The following is an 11,034-nucleotide window of genomic DNA, read 5'->3' on the forward strand; positions in this document are numbered from 1 at the left end:
ATATATATATATATTCACACACTTTTCTAAACCATTTTATTAACAATCTATTAATTTACTTGACCCCTCTACCATCACCTAATTAATCCTCTTGCCTTTGTCTATAACTTACCAATTCCCAAACAAACCAAAGATAAATATAAAGATCATTCATCTAAGTTATACCTATAAGTCACCTTCTATTTTTTCTCTCTCTCTCCAAAAGCAAAAACAAAAGATTATGGAAAAAATGATCAACAAATTAGAAAGTAATTATCATGATCATAATCATGATCATGATCAATATATTTTTAGATCAAAACTTCCTAATATTTACATCCCAAATCATTTACCTCTTCACAAATATTGCTTTGAAAACATCTCTAAATTTAGTTCACGCACTTGTTTAATCAATAGTGCCACGGGTGCGACATACACTTATTCCGATGTTGATCTTGCTGCCAAAAGAATCGCCCTAGGGCTCCACAAACTCGGTATCGAACAAAGAGATGTCATCATGATCTTACTTCCGAATTCGCCCGAATTCGTGTTCTCGTTCCTCGGAGCATCGTTCCGAGGCGCGATAAGCACGACCGCGAACCCGTTCTACACTCCGTCCGAAATTACGAAGCAAGCGAAAGCATCGAACGCGAAGCTCATCGTAACACAATCATGCTACGTCGATAAAATCAAGTGTTACGCCGAGGAAAATAGAGTTAAAATCGTATGCGTGGACGATTCCTTGCCGTTGCCCGATGGATGTCTTAGTTTCGCGGAGTTATTATTAACTACCACTCATCCATCGGACGAAAACAATTCTAATGATGACAACATCATTTTATCTGATAGTGTAAAAATTCTTCCTGATGATGTGGTGGCATTACCTTATTCGTCCGGTACGACGGGGTTACCAAAAGGAGTGATGCTTACACATAAAGGACTTGTTACAAGTGTGGCACAACAAGTTGATGGTGAAAACCCTAATCTTTATTTGCATAGTGAAGATGTGATCATGTGTGTTTTGCCATTGTTTCATATTTATTCTCTCAATTCAATTTTGCTTTGTGGATTGAGAGTTGGTGCAACTATTTTGATAATGCAAAAATTTGAGATAAAAGGTTTAATGGAATTAGTGGAAAAATATAAAGTAACAATTGCACCATCTGTGCCACCTATTGTATTGGCTATTGCAAAAAGTCCATTGGTAGATAAATATGATTTGTCATCTATAAGGATGATAATGTCAGGGGCAGCACCAATGGGAAAAGAGCTTGAAGATACTGTTAGAGCTAAATTGCCTAATGCCATACTAGGACAGGTAAAATCCTATTTTATTTAAATTTTTTTTGTATAATTTCTAAAAAATATTTTATAAGTTTTAATTTATAGTGTTAGAGTAGAAGAATATTTGCACTCAACTATATAAATAGCCGGCCTAGTGATTGGGATGGACAAGAGAATTATAAGTAATTTCGTCCGATATATTTGAAAGACAGATTTACGTAATATCTATATTTGTATGAGTTATTAGGATATAGTTAATGTGAAATAATTGAGGGTATGCGTGAGAGTCATGACTTGAACACCGTCGTCATAATTAAAAGAACAAAATATTTCTTTTACGGTATAAAAACATAATCTATAATAAGTTGAAGCACACTAGTGGTATATATTTTTGTCTCGTTTCAATTTGTTTGTTTGAATTTAACTTGACACAGAGCTTAAAAAGGTAAAAATCGACTTTTGGATCTTGTGATTAAACTTATAATATGTAGAATATACCAGAAGTTTTACTAAAAAGAACAAATAAGTAGTGAGTATATATTATATGAACATCGTATATAAGTTAAGCTTTACAACTAAATAGATCTGGTTTGCGGGGAGAAAACAATGATACGAGACGATCTATTTATTATTCCCCATGTACATTCTTTTATCTTTAATCCGTCTCAAAAAAAAATGATACATTTTTACATTTAGCGATAGTTTGATTTTCACCTTTTTATTTTCCAAGTTTTAAATCTCATTTTTATGGATCATTATAATTTTCATTTAGAAGACATGATAGTACTACTAATTGTCAGTGAATTTTATAACATCAAATGTCAATTTTAACTTAACAAAACGGCATTTATTGCAAAAGACATAAATAGAGCTAGAAAAAAAAACAAATCATGTACAATTTGGGCTAAAGTCTATAAACTAATGTTGTATCTTATTGTGATATACACATTAAATTGAATAGGGATATGGCATGACTGAAGCAGGCCCAGTATTATCAATGTGTTTAGCATTTGCAAAACAACAGTTTGATGTCAAATCAGGTTCCTGTGGGACAGTTGTTCGTAACGCCGAGATGAAGATCATCGATACCAACACCGGAACACTCCTTCCCCGGAATCACGCCGGAGAAATTTGCATTAGAGGTGATCAGATCATGAAAGGTAATCTACGTGTTCGCGTTAATTCTAATATTATGTATATCGAGAGAGATCAGTTCAAGCCCAATAATATTAATGGCCCAAATAATACACTTTATTGCTGTGTTTTGATCCAAGTATAATGAGACTTAAGAAGTTTTCTGGCCCATTAAAATACAATATATGGGCTTCAACAAATGTTTAGCCCATATTTATTGGCTCAAATATGAAATGTTTCTTTTCCAAATTCCATTTAACGGAGGGGACTTTCATAAATCTCACTAGTTTAGGAGCTAATTACTTACATACATTTTAATTTATAATTTTATGTATTTTACTAGATTATAGTGCTTCCAAATACATGTATCTCAGATACATAAGGTCAGATTCAGGTGTAATTTGTTCTCGATACATTGTATACAAGTGAATTCGTATGTAACTGAGATACATTTAAAATCTCGCTTGCCTCCTCACCACTCTCCCATCTTGCTCGTCACCCTCACTTGTATATGGTATACTAGATACACACAAACGCATACATGCGCACACACACATATATAGTGTATATCTAGTATGATTCACATGTATCAGGATACATACGAATCTCACTTGCCTCCCTCCCTAATCCCGCTCGCCTCTCCCCCTATTTTCATGTGTCTGCTAGCAAAAATACATGTCTCTAAACATAAGATATATGTAGAAAATTCTTAATTAGTGGTAAGATACGTAATACTATGAAAGTATAAGTAATAATGACATATATGATAGTGACATATGTCTAATTATGTAATTTACAGATCAAACTTTTATATACTAACAGTATGTTTTCACATACTCTCTTTCTTATTTTCGTTGCATATAAGTTATACCGACCTAAAATAAATTTGAAATTTTGAATATGGATAGGATATTTGAATAATCCAAAAGCAACTGAGGAAACAATAGACAAAGAAGGATGGTTACATACAGGTGACATTGGATACATAGATGATGATGATCAAGTGTTCATAATCGATAGATTAAAAGAATTAATAAAATACAAAGGATATCAAGTGGCTCCTGCTGAATTAGAAGCTATGCTTATTTCTCACCCAAATATTATTGATGCTGCTGTTGTACCGTAAGTCGTTACGATAAAATTAGTTTATGAAAATATTATATTTTTTAAAATATCGAATTAATGATCTGTCCATTTAATTATAGGATGAAAGATGAAGTAGCTGGAGAAGTTCCTATTGCATTTGTAGTGAAAGCAAATGGTAGTAATATTAATGAGGAAGAAATTAAACAATATGTATCGCAACAGGTAAATATTATTTTCTTATTAGTTTGTTTAAAAAAGATAATTTTTTTTATATTTAGAAACAATTTAATTATACGTGACAAAAAATAATTATGCTGCGTACAGGTTATATTTTACAAGCGATTAAATCGAGTATTTTTCATAGAAGAAATTCCAAAAGCTCCATCGGGGAAAATACTTCGAAAAGATTTAAGAGCTAAGCTTGCAGCAGATTTCGCTAGTTGAATTTTATTATAGAAAAAAAATACGTATTCTATATGTTTTTTTTTCTTTTAATTATTTCATCATAATATAGGAATTTGTAAAAAAAATATGAACCAAATTTATGATATGCTTATAATTGTTTGATTTGTATATTTAACCAATGGAATCATTTTTGGCTATATTGACTATAGTGTAGCTTTTTTTAAATTAAAATTCCTCTTCCCCTAATCTCCCTCCACTAATGTAATTATTTATTTATGTTTTAATATATAATTAATTTTTTTAAATTTGTCATGATATTTACTTAGATACTGGAATTAAGTCTTGTACCTTTTCGATTTTCGATTCATTCGTGTATTGTATAATTAAATTAAACATATAAAGTATGTCATTTTCTTTAAATATAAGCATTAACATCAAGAAAAAACGCATGGAATTTTATTGGCTAGTTGAAGTGAATGTATATAACGAAAGAAAATGACATAGTACTTTATATAGTTAACTTAACTATCTCATAGACGGATAAAAATACACAATTTTTAAATAAAAATATTTTAGCAAAATTATGAAATTGTTTATGTATTAAAGTTTTCTTTGAAAAGCTATACCTATAGGATATACAATTTGCATATTGCATACTTAAGTAAGATACTGTGATTCAACTATATTTACAACTAGTGAACTTAGCCGCGCTTTGCGCGATAAAAAATTACTCGTTAAATTTGCTAAATAATTAATTTTTTTGAATAGTTGATTACTTAATATATTTCTAAAGATTCTTTATAGTCTTTAATCTAAATATATCAAATTTTAAGTCTTAATTAAGTTTATTATTAGTACTTAAATTTTATATCTTTTGTAATTTGAAATCGCTTAAGAATTTTCGAAATTATAAAAAAAAATCCTAAATTTATCCTCTTTATTTTAATAAGAAAAGTAAATTTAATGTAATAAGTTGAACTCTTTATGAAATTTAAATTTAATTTAATAATATAATAAGCTTAATGTAAATATAGTTTTTTTCTAATATCTATTCTTTTCCTTCAAAAGTATTATACTTTCCTTTAGTAATGAATTTTTTTTTCATCTTTCACTAATCTTAGATTATGAAATGTTTGTAAATCATTTTCTATCTTGACTAATTTTACTACAATTGTCATATACTGCCTATTATTTATATAAAAATGAATAGATTGAAAGATAAATAGTCTCAATTACGCAAATAATATAAAGTATTCAAATAAATTAAACCCAAATTATATATATGTATTAACTAAAATACAACTTTAAACTTACCTATATTTTAGTTACAATTTCTAAATTATTCTAAAAGGTAAACATAAATAAAAATTGTGAAATTGCCTAATCCTCAAAATTGATTTCATTATTCAAAATAAAATATATACAATGTTGAAACCATTAAAAGAACCTTAAAAGATAATAAACAAAACGATTCAAGTCTTCAAAGTTAAAATTAATATACCTGAAATTTCAATAATATTATTTAGTGTAGGTATAAATTATAATTAGATAAATTAATCAAAGAATCCTTGTTGGAGTACCAAAGAAAATTAAAATAAATTAAAATTAAACAAATAAACAAAATAATCTTTGTAGGAATACCAAAGAAAATTATCCTAGCCTCTAATTATTCAATTTGTACACACTCTCAATGTTCACTACACCATTTGAAGATTAATGGACATAAACATTAATGTAGGGTTCCTTTTCCTTGTGAGTTTATGAAAGTTAAACTTAAATATTGTCATATGTTCATCTTGTCTTCCATTATAAATAATAAAGATTATTTTAAAAAAAATGTGCAAAATAATAAGTACACTAAAATCATCAATAATGAGGAAAAAAGAAAAAAAAAAAAGAACAAAAAAAATATTGTAAATAAAAGACATCAAACAAACTGAAATAAAAAGAGTAACATGATTGAAATATTGTACTCATCAAAATTGAATTTCCAAAATTGTCATATACTCGTCTACTCGTCCACACTGTTAAGTATTAACAATAGAAGTTAGTCACAAAGAATCTATATATATATATATAAAATTAGACATAATCAAAGTGATGTACCTTGGTAACTCAAATTAAATATTGTTCTCATTGAATTTGAATTCCCAAAATTGTCAAATGCTCATCTTATCTTCCACATTGTAAAAGTTAGTAACAAATAAACTATATATTATAAAATTAGAAATAACCAAATTGATGTACTTTATTTAGTATAAATATGATGAAGAAAGGAAAAATAAAATAAAAAATTCTTGCATTGGTGAAGATGACATGGTTTTAGTATTTATAGTAATCCATAAATTCTTAACTATTGAATAAATAAATTAAAAGAGTAATGGAGTAATCAATACCTACAATTGTAACTTATATTGGTCATTAGTGTCTTAATTATAATTTAGTAATACTTTCAAGAAGGAATAGGGAAAGGTTTAAATATTTAAAGGGATAAATTGTAACTTATATATACCTAAAATAATAAAGGTATTAATGGAGGAATTTAAAGAGAAATAATCAATAGAGGATATTTATTTAATTTAACTAACATATCAAGATAAAAAAAAGAGAAAAAAAATCTTTAAAAAAAGATAAAATATATAAATTCTAATGCTGGCCTATGAGGGCTGCCACATCAGCAATTTCATATCCAGATTTATATATATATATAGATTTTAATACTATGTTAGTCCTTCCATTTTAATTTTTTTTACCTATTTTGACTTGACACAAAGTTTAAAAAAAATAAAGAAGATTTTTGAATCTTATAGTATAAAATTAGTGAAAAAAAACAAACAAATATATGCTTGAGTTTTCAAAAATGATACACATATACCCTTGGTTATATTTTTGAGGTTGTATATACCCTACCCGTCATTGTTTTGGGGCATAGTAGGTCCATGGAAGCTATTAAATGTACTGGGTAAGACAGCATGTAATGCCTCAACTCGTATCAAACAGAGAGATTTGTGACAACATCTTAACAATTTACTCAACTTTTAGGTAAAAAATAAAATAAAATAGGGTATATTGTTAAAATGTTGCCACATGTTTCTCTATTTGGTGTAAGGATATAATAGACCCAAAAGCATTACGATAAGGGTATATACAACCTCAAAAGATAACAGAGGATATATGCACTCTATTTTTAAAAGTTCAGGGTTATATTTGACCTTTTTTTCCGTAAAATTAAAAGTAAGTGTAAAGTACCAAAATGAACTTTAATCTTTTAGTCTTAAACATACCATATAAAATGGGGAAAAAAGACAAATATACGCTGAACTATTGTAAATGGTATGTAGATACCCTCCGTAATATTTTTGAGACATTGTTTGTCCCTATCGTCCAAAACTAGAGCATATATACCCTTTATACTTACGAATATATACATGTCATAATCTTACCCGTCGAATAATATTGCACCACGTGTCCCTATTTAGTCTTATGTTACAATGAAGAGTGTATATGCTCTAGTTTTTGGATTACAAGGATACCAATGTTTCAAAATATGACGAAAGTATCTGCATATCATTTACGATTGTTCGAGAATATATTTGTACTTTGTCCCTATAAAATGACATAAAATGGATAATTTTGAATGTTGGAACTAAATTTGGACCTGATTAATTGGGCCACATAGAGGCCCAAAACTAAGAACTTATTCTCCAAAACCCTACTACATAAATCAAATGAACTTAACCTCAGCAAGTTCAGAGAAGGAAGAACTCTGCAGTGAAGAGCCGCCGCCGCAGAAATCCATAGGGTAATCAAATTCTCATCTTCGCTTTATGTTTCGCTTATGAATTTATCAATCTTCTGAGCATTTCACAAAAAAAAAATCATCTTTTTTGAGCTAAAGGAAAAGATACTAGGCGTAGGCGTTTTCGAATGAGCTTGTTGTGTATAAAGTTTGAGCGTTTGATCGATTCGTTGATTTGGGTTTTAGATAATAGCCTTAGTTTTTGATTTGTTGAAATGGGTTTGTGTCAAAAGCTTCAATTTGTTTGATTCTTGAAATTTGTGTGTGTGTGTGTGTGGGAGGAGGAGTGGGGGGTGGGTGTTATCTGTTTTTTCTGTTCAGAGTATTGCTGTTTCTCTAAAGTTGTATTTTTGTGCTGTAGATTAGAGATATGGGTGAGGGAGGTGTAGTAGTTCCAGAGTCGGTATTGAAGAAGCAGAAGAGGAATGAGGAGTGGGCTCTTGTAAAGAAGCAAGAGCTTGCGGTTGCTAAGAAAAAGAGTGTTGAGAATCGTAAACTTATCTATAACAGAGCTAAACAGTATGCTAAGGAGTACTCAGTGCAGGTGATTTATAAACTCAATGTCTCAGAAAATGATGCTGTTTTTTTCCCTTTGTTATTGAGGTATTTAAGAGTTTCTGTTTATGCATTTAGGAGAAGGAGTTGATCCGTTTGAAGCGCGAGGCACGATTGAAGGGAGGATTCTATGTTGATCCAGAGGCTAAGTTGCTCTTCATCATCAGAATCCGTGGGTAAGATGTTGCTGGATTGTTTAAATCTGGGATTTGATGAATTGATTCCTGTTTATCGACTTATCATTTTGAATTTTCAGGATTAACGCAATGCCTCCTCAGACTAAAAAGATTCTGCAGCTCCTCAGATTGCGACAGGTGAGTTTTTGATGTTTCCTGTTTAATATGTATATAAATATGTAAGAAGATGCTGGTTTGAGTTTTCACCGTCACAAAAATATGATGATCAAATTTATGTATTATTGGATTATGTTTTCCTTTCTCTAGTTTCCTTGCCGCACTGTAACTTTAAGTGATTCAATCTGCTCAACTTGGCTGCAGATTGCACCATTATTAGGTCAGTTACGTGTTGTTTTTGATCCAAAAGCTTTAAAGTAGCATTTAATCTTCCAATTTCATCTTTTACATCCATGCCAAGATAACCTTTGACATTCAACTTTGATGGAGGAGTTGATTCATTCATTTCATTTTCTAACATCTAGGCTTTACATTATTTAGTCGATTCGTTCATTACACTTTCTTATCATGTAACTTTGCGCATAGGTTTATCTTTTACCCTGTGATAGTACATGATTTGACTGCCATTTTACTTGGTACATCTTTTACTTTTTGTGGTTACTTCATGATTTCCGCTAGTGAGTTGTTACGAAGACTAAGTTGTGTTGCGGAATACCAATCTCTGTCCCGGCATTACAGCTATGCTCTTGTTTTAGATTGCCAGTTACTCTTTTCTTTAGATCTTTTCTGAAGATGTGATAACTTGCTATTGAATTGCTTTTAAACTTTTGCACTTTGGATTTTATGTTTGGTTTTCTTTATTTAGTCTCTTATTATTCTTGTTTTAGTGCTTACCCAGATCATTTTTGTCTGTCTAAAAAGATGACTCTTTGCTATATGACAGATCTTCAACGGTGTCTTCTTGAAAGTTAACAAGGCCACCGTGAACATGCTGCATAGGGTTGAGCCATATGTTACATACGGGTATCATTCTATTCTTGTTCTAATGCGTTGTGTCCTTCTGAGGTTAATTTTGATTTTGGAGTTCCTCTATCTGCTATTGATTGATGAATCTCTTCAATTTTCCCAGCTATCCCAACTTAAAGAGTATCAAGGAATTGATCTACAAACGAGGTTATGGAAAGGTAGACAAGCAGAGAATTGCTTTGACCGACAATGCTGTCGTTGAGCAGGTTGGTGCAACGTATATTTGAAATTCATTCATAGTGTCCTGACAAACCTCTCTTTAACATTATTCGTCTGGATATTTGAAATTCATTCATAGTCTCCTAAGCTTCAAACGAAAGGATTCCCTAATCTCTACAGCTTTTTCATCACAATGCGCTCCCATGTTGTAGGTGTTGGGCAAACATGGAATCATCTGCGTCGAAGATCTCGTTCACGAGATCATCACTGTGGGACCACACTTCAAGGAGGCTAACAACTTTCTATGGCCTTTCCAACTCAAGGCACCTCTTGGTGGACTAAAAAAGAAGAGAAACCACTACGTTGAAGGCGGTGATGCTGGAAATCGCGAGAATTTCATCAATGAGCTCATCAGGAGGATGAACTAAAATACCCCTCACTAAGCAACAGTTTTGTTTCTTTAGAAGTTTGTTTTTGGTGTTTTGAACTGTTTGTAATATTGAACTAGACACATTTCTGCCTGAGGTTAAAAATTGGTCTTTGAATTAAGATACTAATTGCCTCTGGTTTTTTCGTTGTTCAATATTAAAATGGAAGTGTGCTTTGTTCAATTTATATTATGGTTTCTGCCATTGGACTTTGAACATTGATATTTCTTGTTCGTTTCAATTTGTTGTACTCTATTATCTAAATGAAAATTAATGATGGGATTACAACGCAAGTAATGTTGAATCATAGATATTTATCAAAATAATTCAAACAAATATAAATTGAGGAGTGATACATATAAAAACAATTGTAACTTGTCATTATTTTACAAGAAATGTATCCAAAATTTAATTTATGAATTTGGAACAGATCAATATGCACACTGTTATCTTGAGAAGTAGTAATGAGGGGCTTAATCATTGTCGCTCTTAAAGTTATTTACATATTTTAGTTAGACACTTTAATTTAATTTTGTACCTATAAAATACATAAATCTTTAACAAATATAAACCTGTTTGACATAAAATTACAATTAGTTTGAAAAATAAATGTGGATATTTTGGACACTTGTAAATAACAAACATACCAATAAAATAATGACACATAGACACTGGATCCAACTTTTCTAAAAACTCTATTTAAATAATTTAAAATAAGTTTTCAAAAATAAAAATCTATTGTTTTGAATTACCCTCCCACGCCGCCTTTTTTTTCTTTGCGACCCATTTCCATCGCCATTCTTGTAGTAGAAAATATTATTTTCAATAATTTTACGCGCCAAAAGAGAGTGTAGCACACAATGTTTAACTGGCACAAAGATAAGTTAAAGTGTTCAAATGAAATTGCAGATAAATTTAAAGAGTTGTATATCACTCAAGCCGATAAGAAATATTTTACAATAATGACATACATTAAATTTGATAGGTTTTAATGAAGTATTATTTATTAATTATAGTTCATATAATATATATATATATATATATA

At 30.1% G+C, this 11,034-nt stretch overlaps 2 protein-coding genes across 2 annotated transcripts; both read left to right on the forward strand.

Moving 5' to 3' along the window:
* Positions 1-27: 27 nt before the first annotated feature.
* Positions 28-4,190, forward strand: LOC107026301 (4-coumarate--CoA ligase 2-like). Its single transcript, XM_015227208.1, has 5 exons — positions 28-1,297; positions 2,225-2,423; positions 3,306-3,519; positions 3,603-3,705; positions 3,808-4,190. Exons 1-5 carry the CDS (start codon positions 221-223, stop codon positions 3,925-3,927), a joined length of 1,713 nt encoding a protein of 570 aa, XP_015082694.1. The 5' UTR covers positions 28-220; the 3' UTR covers positions 3,928-4,190.
* A 3,358-nt stretch (positions 4,191-7,548) lies between these two features.
* LOC107026302 (60S ribosomal protein L7-3) lies at positions 7,549-10,205 on the forward strand. Its single transcript, XM_015227209.2, has 7 exons — positions 7,549-7,690; positions 8,049-8,231; positions 8,321-8,418; positions 8,499-8,556; positions 9,320-9,399; positions 9,506-9,608; positions 9,774-10,205. Exons 2-7 carry the CDS (start codon positions 8,058-8,060, stop codon positions 9,987-9,989), a joined length of 729 nt encoding a protein of 242 aa, XP_015082695.1. The 5' UTR covers positions 7,549-7,690; positions 8,049-8,057; the 3' UTR covers positions 9,990-10,205.
* The last annotated feature ends 829 nt before the right edge of the window (positions 10,206-11,034 follow it).

Source organism: Solanum pennellii, chromosome 7 (genome assembly GCF_001406875.1).
Source record: "Solanum pennellii chromosome 7, SPENNV200".
Classification (NCBI taxonomy): Eukaryota; Viridiplantae; Streptophyta; class Magnoliopsida; order Solanales; family Solanaceae; genus Solanum; species Solanum pennellii.